General features: G+C 40.4%; 1 protein-coding gene across 1 annotated transcript in view; it reads left to right on the top strand.

Moving 5' to 3' along the window:
* Window positions 1–23644, top strand: part of LOC108804864 (plasma membrane calcium-transporting ATPase 2-like) — a 106921-nt gene that overhangs the window by 13898 nt on the left and 69379 nt on the right. The window contains exons 6-9 of the mRNA XM_018576774.1: window positions 4281–4442; window positions 5713–5927; window positions 9307–9549; window positions 12027–12268. Of these exons, the coding sequence (XP_018432276.1) occupies window positions 4281–4442; window positions 5713–5927; window positions 9307–9549; window positions 12027–12268 (862 nt within the window). The remainder of the gene's footprint in view (window positions 1–4280; window positions 4443–5712; window positions 5928–9306; window positions 9550–12026; window positions 12269–23644) is intronic.

Here is a 23644-nt window from a genome sequence, read left to right as displayed (position 1 = left end):
TTGTTGCACCTTAAGAAAGATAAGGAGCCTCAGCATAAGCAGGGCTCTTCCTTTTTCACTCACAGTTATCTTTATCATCCTCAAGGCTCCTCAGATAAGGGCTGGAAATCTGTCAAATCCTTCTTCTCCAGTAGGCAGAAGAGATCTTGGCAATCCAGGTCCCACAAGCCCACTGAAAAGCCTTCCTCTGCATAAAGGTTTGCCCCCAGATCAGGGTGGGGGGACATGTTTTCTTGTTTGTGGATCCTTTCCTGGCTCACATTTTGGACTGTTGGGTTCACAAGCTCATTGTTTTGGGGTACAAAATAGCTGCTTCTGTTGCAAGGTCCAATTCTCCAGTCCTCTTTTCCATCACTGGCTTTAACGGTGTGGCTATTGAAAGCCAGATGATGAAGGATAGGGGGTTGTTGGACTCTGATCCCTACTAGGGATGCACCTATACCGGTATCGGTGTCAATACTGGGCATTTTCATGAGTATGCATACCCGTGGAAATGCTCTGGATACTAAGCGCAGATACCGGCATTTTACATTTTTAAACAGGAGCGGCTGCCGTGAGGTCCCGAGCTTGCAGTGACAGCGGCGGCTAATACAAGCTATCGGGCGTCTCTAGAGATGCCCGATAGCTTGAATGTAAAGATCCCGGCCGGCCGTGTAATTACAACGGCCAGCCGGGAAGCTGCTCGTCTGGATTTTTCAAGCCCTGCCTCTGATCCTCGCACACGGCCGGGACATACAGCTGTCAAGCTGTCACAGAGTTAACTGCGGTTCAGTGTAAAAAAAACGGCATATTACTTGTACTGTGCCAGTTTTTTACACTGAACCGCAGTCAACTCTGTGACAGCTTGATAGCTGTATGTCCCGGCCGTGTGCAGGGATGTACTCCTGGTACGGTACCGTGGGTGGGAGCGGCTCTATCTGGGGGGGCAATTGCCCCGTTGCCCCCCCCCCCTGGATCCACCACTGCTCGGAAGATATATCATCGCAGCTAGAAGGCTTATTTTTTGCGGTGCTCTTCATGTGTCTCTACATGCCTTTTCTGTGGTTGGCATCTTACCCTTCCTTGTTGCTTCTGCAGATGCATGTTTTTTGCCACATAATGCTACAGCTGGCTGCTTAATCTGTGTGTACCTTTTTTTTTTCTTGTTCTTTGTTTGTTTTCCCACCCCTTGGTAAGTACTGCTTTGGTACATCCAATCCGTTGTAGGAAAATACCAGCTGTGTCCTTCAATGAACGGAGGAGAAAATAGGATTTTTTGTACTCCTTTTCTCCATTGAAGGACACAGCTCCCTCCCCTTTGGAGATTCTGTGATTCTGTTTCTACTTCTTTGTGACTAACTGAGCTGCCTCTAGCAGATGGAGGTTTAGGCAATCAGCAGGGGCTGCCCCTTGCGGTGTGCTTGTTTATTTTTTCTGCCTAGCATTCTACTCCTGCAGGTGGCGGTATAACCCATCCGTTAGGTAAAAATACTGGCTGTGTACTTAAACGAACACAGAGAAAAGGATTTTACGGTGAATAAAAAAAAATAATCCTATTTTTACAAGGTACTCTATGAGTCAGGTTGGAATAGGGAGGTTAAGTATTCTGGCTCTGCTGCAGTGGAAATGTGCTTACCGTTCACATACTGACAGGGAAAGAGGTCATGACCTTATTGGTGTACTGTACTGCTCCTTCCTTATCGGCAGGATAGCTTATGTTCCTGACCAAGCTGTGCTATAGCTTCCCGTGGGTAAGCTTGGCTGCACAAAATGACAAAATCTTTGGCAGGTAAAACAGTTTATATGTGTTTTAACTCTGTATTTAGCTGTTTGCCCTGGGGCTATCATCCTTATACAGTAAACTCCTAGTTATCCAGTATCCATGGGGATTGGTAGATTCCAGATAACTGTAGTTTCTGGTTGCTTGAGATCAACTATTAACTCTCAAGCAACAACCCATCCCCCGCCCCATTCATCTGCTGGCTAGATTCTGCTATTTGCTATTTCAAATTGCCATAGTTAATAGCAGGCTGGCTATTGCACATGACCATTCTTTTACATTCACCTGCCAGCTGACGAATTTAGCTGTCAGCCGCAGCAAGATGTAAACAGAGAGTTTCTTTAGCAACTAAATAAATTTAGTTGCTAACAATTTTTTTTTAGTGTGCACATGTCTATCAAGCAACTGGCAAAGACATTGAGGACATATGATGTCCTCATTTTATTTTATTTTTTTCTGGTTGTTTAAGAGTTCTGGTTGCTTGAATGCCAGATAAGGGGGAGTTCACAGTACTTGTTTCACTACAGTGTTACCTGGTAAAGTTTTCCATTGTTACTAAAATGTGATGGGAAGTTAAAACTTAGTTTACAAAATTCACCGCAAAAAATAAACATAGCAACTTACTTGGTTATTACATACTTAATTTGCTATTGTTTCCTGATAAAGTGAGGGAAACCCAAGCTCTCTGTCCCATCTTTCCATAGTCGGTAGCTTTACTGGTAAGTTTGATTTGGAGAGGAGTTGATAAATAATTGTTATCCCCTTCAGTGTGAATCATTGATCGTTGTAGTAAGAGGTTTTTTGATGAGCGGGTTGTCATGATTTTGTATAGAGTATAGGGAGTGTCGGATGTGGGGATATTTAAAGAAATCTTTTTGGGGGATACTATTATTAGTGCAGAGCGCATGAAAAGAATTGAGAAAAAGTAATCCCACCATTCTAAGATTAAAGCTGTCCATACACCTTACAATTATCGTTCGATTTTGTTTCGTCCCGTCATCACACCGCTGTTCGATTTTCGCACGACTGCCCCATCATGCACAGACTAATGTGCAATTCAATTATCGTTCATTAGCAATACTAACTGACCGAATTTCGTTTGTGCATGTGCAGTGTTCATGTTGCAATTTTGTTTGTTATTAAAAGCTGCTAATCCATCGATTTTTAGTACGAATAAAAAAAAGTTTTCTAGCTTGCCTAATAGACGAAATTCGGCCAGTTGCACAGTAATTGTGATCGTTCACGTACCATCAACTGATTATAGTACGAAAACCTAAACTCGATCGTTTTTTAAACAATAATCACAAGGTGCAGAGGCGACTCTAGACATTGCAAGACCTTAGGCAAAACTTAAACATGAGGCCCCACTCAGGCCTATAATGGAAAATGGATGGCGGTGCAGAGCCTCAGGAGGTTGTGCTGATCTCAGGTGGCTTTGTGGGGGGTCACAAAGAGATGTGCAGGGTCTTAGGAGATTGTGCGGGCTCTCAGAAGGCTGTTAGGGGTCTTGAGACTGCAGGGTCTCAAGTGGCGATGTGGGGTCTTAGGAGGCTGTGCAGGGTCTCAGGTGGCTGTGTGGGGTTTTAGGAGGCTGTGTGGGGACACAGGAGGCTGTGCAGGATCTTATGAGGTTGTATGGTAAGTCCATGGATGCGTGCACCCACATGCAGACACTGTGGGACAGGAAGTGCCAGCAAGGACAGAGGAGTCAGCGCTGGATTGGAGACCGGCAGCAGCGCTGGAGGGACAGATGAAAAGGATAGGAAAGAAGAAGATCGGATTAAGAGACATCATTTAAGGTAAGTGCTGACACTAACATTGGGGGGAGGGAAAACAAAAATTGACTTTAATGTCACTTTAAAGCTTCTAGCTTCACACTGAAGCTGGAAGCTTTAAACCATGTGCTTCAGCGCTGAAAGGGTGATCAAACCAACCTTTCAGTGCTGGAGCATGGAGGGCAGCTCCACTCAGCGCTGAAAAGTTGATACAAGCCCTGGGCTGTTATTTGGTCCACAATTAAAAGAAAAACAAAACCAAAACACAGGGTTTTCCATATAGCAGCACTGGATGGCTTTATAGGAAATCCCACTATCACACCCTGTAATGTTCCAATCAATTTGTGTGTTCAATATGAACGTCGGAGTGAGAGCAATAATTCTCGAGCCATCCATCACTGCTATCACTAAACTGATGAGCAGTAAAAGCTTTTAAAGCATCACCTATGGGAAATGCGCATGATAATACAAATATTTTCCAAATGGATATACCCTTTTTTTTATTCACGTATCTATTTTGTCTTAATGTTAACACTTTTTTAGTTTCCAGTTGTCCATGTAATCTCTACTCTTTTTCTGTCTTTTCAATTTGTTTCTGGTCTGAGCTGGTTTTGATGTACTGCAGTCTGAGCTTAGCACTGTATGTGTAATGCTGTCTGATGATATCATATCCCTTTGTTTTTCTATTTTGTAAATATTTTATTTTGTTTCACTCTGTCATGTGGTTCTTCTTGTCAACTTTTCAGCAAAAACACAAGATGGCGTGGCCTTGGAAATACAACCATTAAAATATGAGGCTGGTGGAGAAAGCGAGGAAAAAGAGAAGAAAGTCGTCAAAGGGCCAAAGAAGGAAAAGTCTGTTTTGCAGGGAAAGTTGACCCGGCTTGCTGTGCAGATTGGAAAAGCAGGTGCTTATTACCAAACATTTTGGGACATGCTATTTGGATCACTAAAGTCCTTGAGATCTATTTATACATTTTGTTCACCCATGATTCACACAACTATCACCCAGGAATGACACATTTTTTTCAATTAAATAAAATAAAAAGATGTGTGAATAGTGGGTATAACTAGTGTGAATTTCAGGTGAAATTTTTTATAAATATTCCCCCCTCATGTATCAACATGTTCTTACTAAGCACTTAAGTTGTCCCTAAAGGTTTGAATCTGATTAGTGGCTGTGGAGAAATAACTCCTGTTGTTAGAAATGGCACATGGATACATGTGGCCCTATGTTGTTTGCATTTAACCCTCACTTTTGATAGGTGTTCTTTGGTTGAAATAAACATATGCTTGACTTTTAAATAAAAATAAGTTATAGGTTCTAAAAGAAGCTTAGAGACATCTTATAATATACCAGAAACCCAGAAAACTAGAGGGACAGCTAGCTCTGCTACTGCAGAGAGTGCTTTGAGTCTTGCGACACTTGATTGACCTAAATAGAAAAACTGTTTGAAACCATTTGTTTAGAAAACACTGTGGTAGTCCTCACCAAAATGGCAGACAAGGTGGACATACTGTACTACAGGCCTCCTGTCCATGTCCAGCAGTGCTACCATCTACCCAGGAAGATTAAGTGCTTTTTCCTCTCACTTGTTTAAAATGTGCACAGTGCTTATGGGACAAATATGTGCGATGTAAACATGCGTGGTTGAGGCATTGTGCAGGTGGATTCAGCAGTCTAACACTGTTTGAATCATTTTGGCGCTGTCCTGATGTTTTTTCCCACAAGACTCTGTGCACTTGGACAGCACATAATTAACCACTGATACCCACTCTTTGACCACCATTGCAGCAATGAACTTTGCCACGCACCAATGCCTGTATACAGCACCACCAACTAACATTGTGCCTGCATGCTATTCCACTGACCAATGCTGTGTCCATATACTTCTCCAATGACTGGAAGTGTGGCTGTATAATTTTCCTCCCACCAAAGCTGCATCCACGAGCTTCTCCTTTAACCAGTGTTGCACTGCTGCATTTTTTTTTTTTTTTTAGGAAATTGGTGTTTCATCCCCTTTTAATGATTAGGCACACTTTTGCTAGTTTTACCTAAATTAATTAAATGAGTCAGTTTGATTAATCTATGGTTAATAGCTTATCATCAAATACTTAGTGTGTTGATATCCATACATGCATACTAATCAGAAATATTGACTTTCCTATTGTTAACAGGTCTAATCATGTCTGGCATAACAGTGATCATCCTGGTGCTTTTCTTTGTTATTCACACTTTTGGTGTAAAGGGACAACCATGGCTTGCAGAATGTACTCCAATCTATATCCAGTATTTTGTAAAGTTTTTCATTATTGGTGTCACTGTGTTGGTGGTTGCTGTTCCCGAGGGACTCCCTCTTGCAGTCACTATATCTCTTGCTTATTCTGTCAAGGTGGGTATTGGCAGGACTCTTGTAAAAAGCTAATTATGTAATAGTGATTTATTTAATAGTTCATTGTTTTTCTTTCTTGAAGGTTTAAAAAAAGGATAATTCTTCAAAGCATTAGTGTATGTTAACAAAGTGCCTGATAGATGCTTCCCTTCCCCTTGGGCCCAACAACAGTAAACTACCTCATTCCTGAATACTTATTTCCTATGCTCCAGTTACATCTAGTGGCCTAAATGTACTATTACATGACAATACGTTGGAACTGGAAAAAAAAAGGTTAAGAATATATGTTTTTGGCATTCATCGCCCAAAACGAACATTCACATATATTCACAGGGTGAAGGGTCTTTGAGTTTGTCCCATGTAACTCTCGTTATTACTTGATTTTGTAACTATATATAATTTGCTTGTTGTTCACTCATATACAAATACATAGAACTCTCTGTGAGCAGTTGTATATAAAGTTTGAAATTGTAATTTTCTGTTTTTTAACACATTTTAGTTTTTTTTTTAACTTTCAACAGTAAGAAAAAAAAAAGAAAATACATTTTGTAGTGCAGAAAATGGTCCATGGGCCAGGATGAAGGGGAGCTGCCATAAGTGTAATACCATAGCAGTCCATATGGTATGGGCTTTGTCATTATACTTAGGGCTAGTTCACACCAGAACTGCATCACAGCTGCGTGCGTCTGTGCAGCTGCAGTGCGATGCGGCTTGCCGCGTTTTACCGCGACTTTGACACAATCCGATTTGTTTATATTTCAAAATGCAAATTAGGCCATTATGTCACTTCCTTCTTCCTGTCGGAGCACTTCCAATTCTCCTTTTTCTTTTTTTCATTTTGGATTCGTTCCGATGTGTTTGCATACGTTTGTGATGCATTTTCATGTGTTCCATTGTGATCCAATGCTCCTAAAATAGGGCAAGCAGTATTTTTTCTGACTTCATTGGAACGGATTGTGCTGGTGTGAACAGTGGTGTGTCCCATAGGAAAGCATTGTGATGCCTTTTGATGCAGCTGCCAATCTGAACAGACTGGATCACAACTGCATCTGGTGTGATTAGTCTAAGGCTGGCTCCTTATCATCCACTTGTGTAGGCATTGAGCTGTGTAATAAAAATTTAGACATATATGAACATAGTTCGCTGCAGTATAGGTGGCCAAACAAAGGTTCATTTTCTGAAAACACAATCAGTGAAGCTTTCCATTAAGTTAAGTTAGTTTTTTAGCACATCTGTCCCAATATTATTCCAAATGTTTGGAAAAAAAAATCAGTCTTTCCAAGTGTTAATTGTAGATATCAGTACATGAGAAATCAAATGAATCACATTAAATGACAGCATCCTGTATCCTATCCTATATAACTTAAAAGTTAATTCTGGATAAAGCTTCCACTTGTGGTCAAAGGGAATTTTACCACTAGTCCCAGTTTAATCCCTTCTACTCCAAGCAGAAGTTCTATCTGCTCTATTCCCACCCCCTCCTGCCATCCACACCACATCCTGCTTCTTGGACGTACCATGTTTTCCTGGAAGCCTAGAATATCTGATGCCACCCACTTTCTGGCTGTAGTGGAAGTGCTGGACTCCTAAAAAAGGATAAACCCCAGATGTCAGCTGGCACATTCAGGATGCCTAGAGGATGGGAAATGGTAAACTTCAGTTCACCAGATTTTCTTTTGCAGCTACTGAACCCACAAATAGCCAGCCCTGAGCACTTGTGGATTCAAACAATACAAACATTTCCGAGCACATTTACCAGCTAGCCAGCAAAAATTATACTGTCTAACAATTTGCATTTAAAACAGCTTTAGTTGCACTCATTTGCAAATATCTGTGGAAGCCACACTGCCTTGTCAAGGCCCCTCTGTCTAACTCTAATCTACATCTTGGAACATAAAGAGCAATGAAAAAAATGGATATGCCTGCAAGTAGCCCATTTCTCAAAGGTGCAGGGACACACCAGAATCCCAGCACCATTGAAGCTGAAGACCTCCCAGTTGAAGACCTTTCAAGCCAAATCCAGAAAACTGAAACAAAAATGGCAGCCACTCCAGCCAATTTACAACTAGCTTTTAAAGTAAGATGAACATGGAAAGGATTTTAGGAAAACAAACAATACAAAAAATGTTCCAGCACACATACCAACTAGCCAGCAAATTAACATTAAAACTAGAGATCTTAGTTGCTCACTTTTGCAAATATTAGTGGAAGCCACACTCTGATTGGCGTGTACAGAGGGCTAAGAACTTCCCATACTTAGGAGTACCACTAATAGACAAAGCAACATTCACAAAAAAAAGTAAAAAACAGTTACAAAATGTTTTAATACATAAAGATTATGCACACAACATACATGTTATTAAGACAAACATACCTACACTCCTATTACTCTGCACATTTCCCACACACATCAAAGGTATACAAATAAATATATTTTTTTCTTTTTACTCTGTAATTACCATATAACAGTCCACTTTTTATTTATACTCTTCCCTCAATTCCTGCCCGTCTCCCCTTCTTTCTCCCTTTCTGTTCTTTGATTAGCTAATTTACATACTCTTCTCTGTTTCCTCCCTAGTCTGTAGGCTAATCCTGCTGTACCTTGTCTTGCACTATTCCATGGTTAGTTTCAGCTCCACATACTCTTTATTTCCTCCCTTCTCTGCAGTCCAATCCTGCTGTACCTTGTCTTGCAATATTCCACAGTTAGTTGCTGCATCCCCTCTCTTCCACACCTTGCCATGATTACCTTCAGCTGTAGCTGTGCCTCCACTATACCCACTGGGACACCTATGGTCCCCCCCTTTTTTGCTATACTCCAACCTCCACTTCTGCCATATGCAATGTTTGGGTAAATCGCAGGATCCTGGGACACTGGCTTTTTGGAACAAAAAAGTCCTTTATTTGACTCAGAAGGCTTATCAGCAGTGAACAAAAATATAAATCCACAAAAAACAAACTTCATTTTTGAATCAATATTGTCCCTGTAACAGAAAAGGAAATATGCTTAATTCAGCCAGGGAAACCTAATCAGAGTTGAAACCAAAGACAGTAGCACCACGGGGCACAGCCAGCAGTGTAGCTTTCTGAATTTATCCAAATCAAACAGAAGTAGTTTCCATCACTCTCTCCCTTCTGCTCTTTCTACCACTTCCTTATCTGCCTTCTGACTCATTAACCCTGAAAAAGATATTTTTTTGGCAGTTCACTCCCTTTTTAATTAGTTCAAGTGATTGCAAAATTCCTTGAAGTTTTATACTTTTAAAATTGATATATTTCACAGTAAATCTAACTTCTAATTAGTGGTAAAGATGTTCCAGTATGAAATTTATGAACTAGTATTTTCATCTTTTTTTTAATTTTTCTTTATTTCTTTCAGAAAATGATGAAAGACAATAACTTAGTACGACACTTGGATGCATGTGAAACTATGGGTAATGCTACAGCCATCTGCTCTGACAAGACTGGAACATTAACTATGAATCGAATGACTGTAGTTCAAGCTTATGTAGGTGGTACCCACTACCGACAAGTTCCTGATCCTGAGGCTCTGAACCCTAAAATTCTGGAACTGCTAATCAATGGAATTTCAATCAACTCTGCATACACATCAAAAATATTGGTGAGAGTGACTGGTTAAAAAAAAAATAGGTAAAAAGTATTGAAACAATTACACTAGTGGGGATCAATGGTCAGTTATGAAGCTTTAACACATTTTGCACAAAGTGCTTAATCATAATGATACTCGTGTTTTTTTCTTTAATATCTGTTCACCTGTGCATGTCTGTGCATCTTTACAATAGTGCATAATATGTTATTTGAAGATATTAGCACATGGTTAGTTCTTTAAGGACACAGTCCACTCTCAATACCTTATTTTTGAAGGGCTTAGTTGCCCACTTTTATTCAGACAAACGTCCACACATCCACCTTGGATACCCTCACAGGGGTTGTTCAGCACAGCATCAATGCACTGCTTGCAACACAACAAGTATAGCCTCCTGGCTTCCACTTTTAACATTTTAACCACTTTTAAATGTTGACCCACCAGTTCTCTCTGTAGTGCTGTCCTGCACTTGTACTGGCAGTCCCTCAGACTCTTGGCTCTCCCAGCCCCCATGGCTTTGTTCATGTGCCTCCAGCACACACACCATCTGACTCCACTTTGATTTCTTGGGGAGTCCTCCTGACTTCTGAACAATGTCTGTTCCTATTTCCAAACAGGAGCTAAATTCCCTAGTCAGCACCCTTTCCTAAAGGGCTGTGCACACCTGTGCAATCATTGGGTGCTGGTCACTGCTAAATTCTGGACCAAGGACTGAAGCTTTCTTCCCTCCTGAATCGCTTTGAAATCTCCTGGTTCCAGGATCCCAAGCAGAATCCAGAAAAACCCTTGCTTCCTGAAATCTCTCAGCCCCCCTGACTGAGAGTCCTGGGTAATCATAACACCCAGTTGTACCGTGGGATTGCCACACAATACTACAATATTTAAAATAAACTTACAGTCAAGGTAGACAAACAAGGGAATGATATAGTTTTATTTTTCTGGAATTCTGTTGAACATATTAAGGAAGACCAGAACTTTGGAAGCTATGCCCAAAAAGGCAGTCCGAGGATAAAGAACTAATCACCTTTATTGTCTGTGGACTCCTTGCAGCTAATCTTTTCCAATGCCATCTCTGTGTGCAGGTGGCCATTTTGTTAGAGGCAGGGCTGTGGTTCCTCATTCCAGAGTTGCCCCCATAATGCCCAGTGATCTAAAAACTGGTGGGGGAATATTTAAGAAACAGGAAATGTGCAGAAAGCATAAATCCACAGAATTAATTGATTAAAAACAGGGAGATGCACACAATTCAGATTATTTTCAGCAAGCAGCGCAGTAGTGGCATCACTAAATCTCACTCCAAATCTTGTGAGACTAGCAGTCACAGACAGCAGTGCCACTCACGCAACAAAAAGGCACAAGAGAACCTATGCAAATTCACATACCTGGAAGTACACTGCTAAGTTTCAGGAGGTTTTTGGGTACTGCTTAGGCAAAAGAAAAAAATATACACACTATATATTTTTAGAGTACATTCACACCGAAATGTGTGCATTGGTTGTAACTCAATGCAAGTGCATTTACTTGTGTTGGTATAGTACATTGACATGCGTTGCATTATGTTGTGTTTTTTTTGGGTGGGTTTGTTTGATTTTTACACTAAGCTATATAAGGGATTGGTTCTGCCTTGGGTTGATGTCTGTTGCGTTGTGTTGACACGTGTTAAACACGCACTATTTTGCGTTGTATTGCGATAAAAAAGTAGAGCCTGCCCTACTTTTTTTAGTGGAGGGCAGTGCACATCAATGCAATGCTCTGGTGTGACCTGCTCCCATTCACTTTCTGTCTGACATGAAAAATGAAACGACCCTCCTTGCAATGGCATCCATTGAAAAACGGAAGCCTATGTATCTGCTGTAAATGGGGCCTTAAAGGAGAACTATGAGGTGAGTGTTTTTCACTTACCTCATAGTTCTAGCCAACCTGTGACAATGAGACTGTCACAGCTACAGCTCGCGGTATACTGAGCCTAGGGTGACGGGAGGACGCTAGTTTGTGTCCTCCCGTTACCCTAAGGAGAACTATGGGGAAAAGCCTTAACCCCATAGTTCTCCTTTAATCTCAAATATCGTGTATAAAGAACTTCAACAGACCACCCCTCAAAACTAATGATAACCGAGTAAAAACTCACACAAATCATAATGATAATCCGTTTGAGTATGAATATTTACTTGATTATGATTAGCTTTAATGAGAGTTTGATTAAAACCCTTTATGCAGGTTTTTTTTACATTAAAAGTGTACTGCATAGACACAAATAACTTTTTTAAATGTTCCTTGTAACATAGCATATGATAAGTATATGCACAGAAAAAAGTAATGTTTATTGTCTTCAATTGTCTTTCTGATATCCATGATATGTTAAATGCTAATTCCACAAGGAATACTGTGGAAAGTTATTGTGGATAGACTTTCTCTGAATAGCTTGGCTTAGGTTTTCGTTTTATTAAATTTGAATTTATTAATTTTTTTCTCTTGCCAACCACCAATTCTAGCCTCCAGAAAAAGAAGGTGGTCTTCCTAGGCAGGTGGGTAACAAGACGGAGTGTTCTCTGCTGGGATTTGTGTTGGACCTAAAGCAAGATTACCAAGCTGTACGCAATGAGATACCAGAGGAGAAGCTCTACAAGGTTTATACATTCAATTCAGTGCGCAAATCCATGAGCACTGTAGTTGGCGATCTTGGAGGAGGATTCCGTATGTACAGTAAAGGCGCCTCAGAAATCATTATGCGCAAGTAAGAACTGCAAGGAATAATTTTAAAACATTGTAGAATATTTTAAAGTAAATAAATTAGGGCTGTTACTGATTAAAAAAATTTCGATTAATCGAACACGAAAATTTTAATCGATTAATTTCGATTAATCTGGATTAGTGCTGGATTAGTGTGATCCTAGTTCATTTTATTACATCATTGCTGTGCTGTATGTGTATAGGCCAATGCCTTGGCTGGCGCTCGTGCAGAACAAGTTTCTCCTCTTAGTTGTAACGAAACCGGAAGTCAGTCGGTCGCAGAACTCGATATGTGTCGACAGATCGATCGAAAGTTCGAACTTATCGAGTTCTGGGACCGCTTTCGTTACAACTAAGGTTTGCACAAAAAAGTTCTTCTGCATGTGCGCCTTCCGCGGCATTGCTCTATACACACACACCACAGCAATGAAGTAATAAAATGAACTAGGATCACAGTAATCCAGCACGTTATTCATCTGAGTTGCCCCACTCAAGCGGCGGCCATATTGAGTGGGGCACCTGAGATAAATAGCGTGCTGGATTACTGTGATACTAGTTCATTTTATTACTTTATTGCTGTGGTCTATGTGTTTTGGGCAATGCCGCGGCTGGCGCTCGTGCAGAAGAACTTTCTTGGGCAAACCTCGTAGTTCTAAGGAAACCGGAAGTCAGGCGGTCCCAGAACTCGATAAGTTGGGACTATCGATAGAACACCGGCCCAAACCTCATAATGAAGGACTTAATTGACCTTTCTGCATGACATTTTAATAACTTTTGTGCAGAGAATTTTCTAGGTGATGGGTAAATATGCTAAACAAGCCATTTATAAATAAGAAGTGCAGTTGCAGTAAAATATATTTTCTAATACAAACCAGCTTTCAATAGGAACAATGCTGTTGTATACACTAAAGACTAATTTCCGTTTTGCCTTGACACAGAATTATAAGCACCTAGATCACAATATCTCACCAGTGCGATAAAAAAGTGCATCATAAGTACAAAGTTATTGAACAAAACAGAACTGTAGCAATTATATTATCCGGTAGATCTGACACTATGTTGGCTTTTTTCAATAAAGCAATGAGGTTGAGATAAACAGCCTTAGTTCCCTAACCTGTCATAGATTACTATACGTTCAAAAACGGACTCCTCCCCGCTTCCCTTCGTTAGCCGACGGAGCCACTTTGGGAAGGGGGGGAGGTATCTGGTGACGTTGATATCCGTGACATCACCGGATCTTATATATATATTTATTTACAAATATTAATCTTATTACATTATACATATATTATTTACATATATCAATACTTGCTGATACCAGTTACCGATGCTTTTTCGTAAAGTGACATTTTTCTAAAACACCACAGACTGATGATTTTAGGGCACTTTCTCACCAGGGCTAAATATAGATGTCCCCACAGCAGAACAAATGTCCCTAAGGCAGAATAATATTTTGCTTTGGGGACATGTATTCTGCTTTGGGGACATGTATTCTGAGAATGCTGGGCCCTGGCCTCCTCCATCGGCAGACCGTCTCCTTTGGCCCACCATCGGCAGACCATCTGCGCTGCTGGGCCCCCCACCTCCATCCTTTCTACTGCCTCTTGGCTCAGTCCTCAGTGGGCAGCAAGACTCCCCAGCTTTGAGCCCTGCGGCAGCTGCTTCGGCTGCACCGACGGTAGTTCCGCTTCAGGGGCTGTCCATGGCTGTGCCTGCTCCGGGAAGGAGGAGGACACCAGCGCGGGACCTCAGCAGCTGCTGTGATTTAAAAATGTAAAGGGCTGGTATCAGCCTTAAGAATCAGGGCATTTTCACAAGATGCTAGTATCAGTACATCCCTAATAAATATATATAAATATATAATATACACACACACACACATATGTAAAAAAAATACATCTTCTAAATTGAACAGGGAAACAATAAATCTGCATTCAAATAGTGCCTATTGATGTGTATGGTGCCGTCATGCCAAGAATAAAGGAGCTCTCTAAGTCCCTTAGGAAGAAGGTTTTGAATGCCTATATGTCTGGGATATAAAGGGATATAAAAAGATAACCAAATATTTAAAATCAATCAGTGTATTAAAAAAAAAAAACTATAAGTATAAGGTGTAGATTTCATGACTGTATATTTCAAATGACTGCTAATTTGTCCACGACTGACCAGTTCAGAAAATCCAGCCCAAGAACTGACCATTTGATGCTAAAAGAAGTCTTCAAGAACCCCAAAATTCAAAAGCAGAGTATGCAGAGAACTCTTGCAATAGGTGATTTCCACTATCAGTAAAAGATCAGTAATCAGTAAAAGATTGTGCCAATTGTACCTGGATGGGAGGTGTGCCAGGAAAAGCCCTTTGCTGCCCATAAAAGAGCATTAGAAAAATGTGCTGTGGACAGGTGAATCAAATGAATAAATCAACAGTAAACTTAATCCTCCTGTCCCATCGAACTCCTGACCGGACAAAAACCCAAATCCAACTGGGTGGGTGTGGTGGTGACAACGGATGCCTCCGTGAAATGTAGATAGATTAAAGTAGTCACTCGCACTCCATGATATTAAAGTCAATGCTGTTTATTGACTGAGATAACACACATCTCCTTAGCTGCTAAGGAGATGTGTGTTATCTCAGTCAATAAACAGCATTGACTTTAATATCACGGAGTGCGAGTGACTACTTTAATCTATGTAAATCAACAGTAACACTCAATATGTTTAGTGCAGACTGAAGACAGAAATTCAGAAGAAGGACTTGAAACCAACTGTACAGCATGGTGGTTGAAATGTTATGGTTTGGGGTTGCTTTGCTGCCTCAGGGCCTGGCATCTTGCAGTCATCGAGTCAACTACATCACAACTGTACACGATTATAACTATTGATATTTTTGCTAAATTAAAGAGGAACTCCAGAGGGCACTCCCACTGCAAGGGTTATTTTTTTCTTGTGTATGTCTTTTTGAATGAAGATCTAATGTCTTTTAAAATGTCAGCAATCAATTTCCAAGGGTATATTGTGTGTGTGTATGCGTATGGTTGTGTGTGTGTGTGTATGTATATATATATATATAATTTATTTATTTATTTTTCACACATAAAACACTTGCAAGGACAGACTTCAGGTAATGAAGGTAACTAGATCAGGTAATGATTTTGGGTGGAAAGTAATTAAGGAAATGGCTTTATGTGCAACCCCATTGTCTTAGGTGTGAATTCTTAACACTCAAAATTTGTTCTCTTAATATTCTATAGTTTGAACTCGATGGACTTTTGTCTTTTTTCAACCTGACTAACTATGTAACACTGTACATTGTTATGATGCAAAGAATACATAGTGAGAAATCTACACAGGTGGCTCCTAGATTAGAGGTCACATCACACAACAGGTTCCATAACCCTCACACCCCTAAATACTTTACTTTAGAGTAGGGTTAGTGAATTTAAAATTCAAGGAGGTCCAGTAAGCAAAATTTTCATCGAGCGGAGGTCCGAAACGCGGTCTGGACAGAACAGTCACTCAGTCTGTTTCTGCACTTCGGTCCACCATTTTTGGCTGCTTTCACACCAGTGTGTTTTCCCAGACACAGTGCTGATGCATCGAACCCGATGCATCCCACTTTAACATTTTTTGTTAGAACTTTATTGAAATATCACAAGTGGGGGTCATGGCCGGTGGCTGAAGCGGATAACCGCACACTAACAGAGCTCCGACGCTAGTACAGGCTGAGGCACTAATGATTGCGCACCATATTTATTTTACCAATTGCTCACCAGCTCCACTTCTTCATGCCGCCGCTTGCCTCCATTGATGGGCAAGAGGAAAAACAAAGAGGGCCCGAGTAAACAGATTTTTTCGCCACGGCCGGATCACCACATGGCCAAGGTTGCGCCAGCACATCAGGCAGCTCTTTACCTTTGGCTACAATGTCGGAACGCACAATTTTGACAGAGGCTGCTCAGGACACATTGAGCACCAATTTGCACTCACAGAATTGTGTCCACACCAATGGAGAACCCAGTCAAGTCTAAGAAGAAGAAAGCTTCACCAATTTCACCTGGTAAGAAACCCTCATGCGATTTGTCTGATGAAGACATTGGAGACCCTGTTGATCCTATAGATAATTTCCCCACTTCTGATCAGCCTTTAGCCGACACTACCCACAAAGATATGCTGGTCCACCAGTGCAGCTCTCTAAACAAAGATATGTCTTCTCTTATCAATTTAGAGATGGGTGAACGAGTCAACCACGTGGTAAACAAAATCGGGGAATACGCTGATGCATACAATGATTTAGTGGATGCCCACTCTGATATAACTAAGGATGTACAAGCTCTTCCCTTAAGATTGGCTAATATAGAGGCTAGATCCCATCTTAACAATGTTAAATTTCGGGACATTGGTGAAAATATGCCACCATTGGATATGAGAAATTAAATACAGCAATTCATTAAAATTCTTCTGCCTTCTCGTCCTGATTTTGAAACCATTGTGCATAGGGCCCACTGCCTACCCAAACCTTCTCATTTCTACCATGTCAAGGAAAGCCTTATGTTCACTGTGAGGACTGTGTCTTTATTTCCTGACCCTTATTCTGAAATTACCTTATTCAGGGATTTATCTCAAGTGACTCTATAATCCAGGAAGAAGTTACTACTTCTCACGAAGACACTCCACAATCACCAAAAACCTCATCTATGGGCCATCCGACTAAGCTATTGATCAATAAAAATGAGAAGCTTCACACTATTTCAACATTGGAAGACGGCATCTTGCTTCTCAAGAGATAGGGAATTCTTCTTGATAACTTACCTCTGGAGCGCTCCACTGATCAAAAAAAAAAAAGTCTCCTACTTGAATTCATCTATTCCCCATCTATTGTCTTAATTTTCCTACAGTGCGCTCGCTGAAGCGATGCTTAATTTTATGCCTCCGACTATCTTTATTTTTTAATTTTTTTTTCTATGACGTTGTTGTAAATGTTATTATACCTTTTCCTTAGTTTGTCTCTGGACCAGCATGTACTTCATATAATGACCCATATTTATTGTCAAGTCTGCAAATAATCTTTTACCGGAACTCTCAAACTCTTGCATTCCCTGGTTCTTGTACTATGTTTTTTTGTTATGATGACATTTCTCATGGTTCTGTCTACTGCTGGTGGTTTTCTGTTTATGGGTCAAGGCTACCGTTATCATACCAATACATTTGCACTATGGGGCTTAAAGTTCTCTCTATTAATATTAAAGGACTTTACAGTCCTTTTAAGCATCTCCAACTCTGGGCCGATGTTAGTAGGCATTTTAGCCATATAGTATGTGTCTAGGAAACACATTTTAAATCTGACGATCATTTTAGTCAAGTCCTTTTCTCACATTTTTTTTTCCAAACGCTCCTAAAACGAAACAAAGTGTTTTTTATTAGAATCCATGATACTCTAGCATTTAAACTCCATGATTCTATGATTGATTCCAATGGTAGGTTTATTGTACTTGTGTGTTAATTGAAGTCCTCATGGTATAAGCTTCTGAGTCTTAATGCTCCAATTGCCAAGCAACTTCCTTTTCTTAAAGGCCTCCTTAACAAAATACGGAACATTCAGAATGGTTCTTTATTATTGTGTGGCGTTTCAATTTGGCTCCTGCCCTTCTTTAGATTGTTCTTCTTCAAAAAGATCCTCTAGACCTAATATTACTAAGTTTTTACACAAACAAGATTTATATGATGTCTGGAGATGTTTATACCCTACAGATAAAGATTTTACTTTCTATTCTGCCCCACATAAATCAAACACCAGGATATAACTTTTCCTTATTGATGAATGGTCCTAGCAACGTGTTGCAAACTCCAAAATACATATGACATGGTCTGACCATGCACCTATTACTCTTCAACTTGAGGAAAAACATACTTTTAATAAATCCTCACCTTGCGCACTTTACATTTTGGTGCTCCCATAAAGCATTATAACTCATTGCTAGCTAAATCAAAATGCTTAAATCTAAACATAAAGGTTCCCCTGATTTATCCACTGTTACGGAGCTGCTACAAGTTCGCCAAGACCTTTGGTTATTATTGATTTCTGAATACGATTACAAAATGGTCAAACTTAATACCAATTATTACTACAAAGGAAATAAAGCTAGCAAATTATTAGCTGCCAAACTTAAACAGAGGCAATCACAACTGAAAAATCCTCTTTTATATCACCCCTATACAAAGAAGCCTCCACATAATCCCCAAGATATTGTGCATGTGATTGGTGATTATTATAAATCCCTCTATAATTTACGTGAAGATTCCTTCAATCCACAACCCTCTATTCATTCTATTACTAATCTCCTTGAATCTATACAATTGCCTAAAGTGTGTCCTGAGATCCTTGAAAGTGTATCTGCTCCAGTCTCTCTTTTAGAAGTTATATCAGTTATCAATGCACTACCGCTTAATAGATCTCCAGGAGCCGATGGCTTCTCCTCAGAATACTATAAACAGTTTTTTGTATTTATGAAAATAGGCCAGGATCTGTAATTAAGGAGATTCCCAACTTATTTTCACAAATCAACTAATAACTCGAGTTCTTTATTTGCGCTAACTTGAAGACAAAATAAAAACCAATAATGTGCAAAAATATATACATTAACTAAAATCAGTGCAAAATAATCTTCAAAATTAGGAATTAGGAATATGGATTAAAAATTACAATAATTTGATCAAGATAAAAATAAAATAAAACCACAGGATATTCTTTCAAATATTAAAGAAACAAAACTAAGTAACTCTTGGAATGTAATTAGTAACTTCTCAGTAACTAAGCAAAATGTGACAAAATAATGTGCAGATTCAACACGCAACCTCTCCCAGCCAAACAGATGTTCAAAAGCTCAAATTTCTACTGCGCATGATCTAACTCATAATTAGAGGTGCACCGAAATGGAAATTTTAGAACCAAAACTAAACCAAAATAAAAAAAGTCAGGCCGAAACCGACACCGAAAATTTTTGTAATTTTTTTTTTCTTAAATATTTTATTTTTTATAAACTTTTTAATTTCTGTGACACGCTGTCACAGGAGGCTGATCGAGCGGTGTAGAGAGGAGAGCCCAGCCTCCTGTGACAGCGATGTCTCCGCCCCCACACCGCTCTGCCGGACTGTGATAGGCGGCTGAGAGGTGTGGGAGGAGAGATGCCGGCCGCTCACAGCGCTCTCGTCCTGCAGCGCTCGTCCGGCTGTCACTTTCTTTTCTCCCCGCTGGAACAGCGGCCTGCGGGGAGAAAAGAAACCAAGGATGCGCCGATGTATCGGCCGAAACATGGCTCTTTCGGCATTATGCCAAAAGTGCCATTTTCGGCCAATATGTTTCAGCACTGATATATCGGTGCATCCCTACTCATAATACTATGTACCTGACTGGCTAATCAGCCAAGAATCTATTTAAGGTAAAGACAAACTTCAAAAAAGTTATTTTATTTTTATGTATATATCACAGCTCGACCATTGACTAAAAAATTTGCATCAAGGAGACTCCATAAATATTTCTCCCAAGATTGAAAGGGAGGCAATTTTTACTGCAGCTAAAATTACTCCCATTCAATCCTGATGCTAAAAATGATCAAATGGTTTAGTTAGATATACACTATATTGCCAAAAGTATTGGGACACCCGTCCAAATCATTGGATTCAGGTGTTCCGTGAAATTTCCTTGCTACTAAATATTCCACGGTCAACTGTTAGTGGTAATATAACAAAGTGGAAGAAACTGGGAACAACAGCAACTCAACGAATCGCGCTTCTCTGTCTGGCAAACTGATGGACGTGTCTGGGTTTGGTGGTTGCCAAGAGAACGGTACTTGCCTGACTGCAATATGCCAAGTGTAAAGTTGGTGGAGGGGGGATTATGGTGTGGGGTTGTTTTTCAGGTGTTGAGCTTGGCCCCTTAGTTCCAGGGAAGGAAACTCTTAAGGCATCAGCATATCAAGACATTTTGTACAATTTCATGCTCCCAACTTTGTGGGAACAGTTTGGGACATGGATGAGTGAGTTTGGGGTGGAGAAACTTGCCTGGCCTGCACAGAGCCCTGACCTCAACCCGATAGAACACCTTTGGGATGAATTATAGCGGAGACTGCGAGCCAGGCCTTCTTGTCCAACATCAGTACTTGACCTCACAAATACGCTTCTGGAAGAATGGTCAAACGTTCCCATAGACACACTCCTAAACCTTGTGGACAGTCTTCTCAGAAGAGTTGAAGCTGTTATAGCTGCAAAGGGTGGGCCAACTTAATATTGAACCCTATGGACTAAGGCCTTGGATGCCATTAAAGTTCATGTGCGGCAGGAATCCCAATACTTTTAATAATATAGTGGTATTTGTATATATACTGCATTTATTATCTATCTATTCCCCTTCCCAACTGCCATTATCATATTTTTCACAGAAATGTTAAACTTAAAACACAAAGTTTAATTTCTGAAGCAAAAACAGGCTGTTTATTCTAGTATAAAATGAAACATTGTCAGGGCATACTGCCACAAAACAAAAAGGTCATACATGTAAACATATCTTCTGCTTCGCTGTACTCTTACATATTTGTTTATATGATAAGTCCCTTTTTCCAGGTAGTCCCTCCTTGGAAAACTGCAGCAGTCTAGCAACAGTCTAACATTGGCAACATCAGCAATCCGCTTTACAGCTCACTCTGGCTGTGTGAGCTAACGCACCACAGCTCCAGCTTGGTCCACCTGAGCTTAATTGTCAGGCCTGTCTGGGGAAACAGAAACAAGGCCCATGGAATTTGGAATCCACCACACCCTGAAACGTGTAGCCACATACCTCCCATCATGCACTTTCCTGTCCAGTGTTACAGCATTTAGCAGACAAAAACTTGAAATTCTGCAGTGCTAGGAAGGACCAGTTGACTCTGTCATGTCCCTCTTTATTGTGGGCCATGCACTTGAGAGGTGCATAGTCTGTAATGAGCCTGATTTCTAAGAGCTCACTTGATGACAAAACACTCTTTCTCCAAAATTGAATATTTACATTCCCTAGAGGTCAGGTTTCTGCTAAGGGAGTTGGAATTGCTCCCTGGAGTTCTTCGCTACTGCGTCAATGGTCTTCTAATACATTGTGTCAGCTGTGTAGGTTAGGATTACTTTCGGTCCAAATGCATATTCTCTTATGGCTTAGATGCTAGTCCTCGGATCCGGCATGTAAAAAGTGATTGGAGAGAATTGCTTTCGCAGGAGAACAACTTTTCAGTAATGGTTATCAGCTGAGTGCTTGTAAATAATTGAGGACATAGTATGTTACCTGTGTCCTCAATTATGAATGAACAGAAAGTGCTCTACATCACTTCCTGTTCATTCATTGTTGTCGTAGTAACTCATACTATAACCACCGTTTAGTAATAAACAGGAGCACTCAGTGTAGAGACTTCCTGTTCATTCATAACAGGGGCTGGAGAAAAAGAGATTGAGGACTCTGTGTCCTCAATCTTTTTTTTTATTTCAAAAGGGAAGTATCAGGTGGCTTTTTAGACCCCTGATATTTCTCCAGAGCCCCTTACAGTAAAGTATAAAAATACATTTTTTCGGCATGACAAACTTTTTTTTTTTTCCGTTTTTAGTTCTGAAAATTCATTTTCAGTGCACCAAGTTTTTATCCCAAACGGTTTACAGTTCCCAAACCGAATGGTGACATATATCCCATTCTGCACCTAAAAAGTGTTAAACAAGATTCTTAGGGTTGTACTGGTGACTCCATGGGATCAGTTTTCCCTGATTTATGCGTTGTGTCCTTCCTTCGCAGGGTTAGAATGGAGGGTATTCTGATGGCAGGCAGTTGGCCCAGGAGGGTATGGTACTCCGATGTCCTTCGCTTGTCAGCAGACACTCCATGACGACTTCCTGATTGCCTGGACCTACTGTCACAAGGGTATTCAATCCTACTTGGTGACATAACTATTGAAGCCCAGGTCTTGAGGGATAGTGGCCCATCAGATGTGGTTCTCTAACATGCAGATTCCTTTCTTTGATGTGTTATCTTACCTTTTGATTTAACCATGCAGGCTTAGCTCTCGATCTTTTATTTTTGTTACCCATGGTATGCACTTGTTAATAGCATTGTGTAATGTATTCCTAAAACAATCCCACTTCTCGTCAGTGTTCATTGTTAGAAATAATTTGTCCCATTTAGTGTCATACACTAGATGACGCAGCTTATCGAAGTTTGCCTTTTTTTAAATTTAGTGTTCTTGTCAAACCAACACACTTCTCTTTTCTGTACCCAACATTAAAACTAATCTCCCTGTGATCTCTTTTACCCAGTGTATCCCTAATTGCTATGTCTGCAACTCGGTCCACATTATTTGTGATTAATAGATCTAGAATTGCATTCTTCCTGGTTGGGACCTCAACCATCTGATCCATGAAATTGTCCCGCAACAGGTTTAGAATACAGCCAGCCTTTATAGAATGAGCGGTTCCATTTGCCCAATCAATGTCCGGATAATTAAAGTCACCCATTATAACAACATTTCTCTGCTTTCCAGCTATTTCTATTTGGGAATGCAGGTGAGCCTCCTCCTCTTCCCTTATGTTCAGGGGTTTATAACACACACGCACAATAAGTTTACTACTAGATATAGTCTTATCTAGTTCTAGCCACAAAGACTCAACACCATCACAACTCTGTTGTGAGGTCATCTTGTATGTGCACAGTTAGATTGTTTTAAAAAAAAAAAGCCTACCCCTCCCCCCTTCTGCCAACCCTGAGCCTCCTGAACAGGTTGTACTCTTGTACATTAGTTGCCCAGTCATGTGAGCTGTCTAGACAAGTTTCTGTTATTCCCACTATATCAAAGTTCTTTTGAAGTAGCATAAGTTCAAGCTTCTGTAATTTGTTGATAGGCTTCTAGCTTTCGTGTACATACATTATAGTTTGGTGCTAGTGATTTGAGTTTCATTATTGCTCATTCCTGAATCCCAACTAAATTCTTTATCTGAACTTGGTACTGTTGATACATTACTAATTAGATTGACTGGAGTGAGCCCTCTGTCCACCCTTGTATTGCAGCCCTCTATATTAAATGCCCATGTATTTACTTGCTCTCTGTTTATTTTCACAATTTTTATTAACTCCCGCATGTTTTAGCTTAAATGCTCCTCCAGTCCTTTAACCATTTTCTCCCCCAAAAGTGCTGCACCTTCCCCATTAAGATGCAGCCCATCTCTGCTATAGAGCCGGTAACCGACTGAGAAGTCAGCACAGATCTCCATGAAACCAAAGCCCTCTTTCCCACACCAGTTCCACAGCCACTTGTTCAGTTCTCTCAACTCCCTCTGCCTCTCTGGAGTGGCTCTTGGGACCGGTAGTATTTCAGAAAAT

This window comes from Nanorana parkeri, unplaced genomic scaffold, assembly GCF_000935625.1.
Source record: "Nanorana parkeri isolate BGI_ZX_2015 unplaced genomic scaffold, ASM93562v1 scaffold77, whole genome shotgun sequence".
In the NCBI taxonomy this organism is placed as follows: Eukaryota; Metazoa; Chordata; class Amphibia; order Anura; family Dicroglossidae; genus Nanorana; species Nanorana parkeri.
The sequence above is the reverse complement of the archived record's forward strand: the minus strand, read 5'-3'. Positions and strand labels throughout refer to the sequence as shown.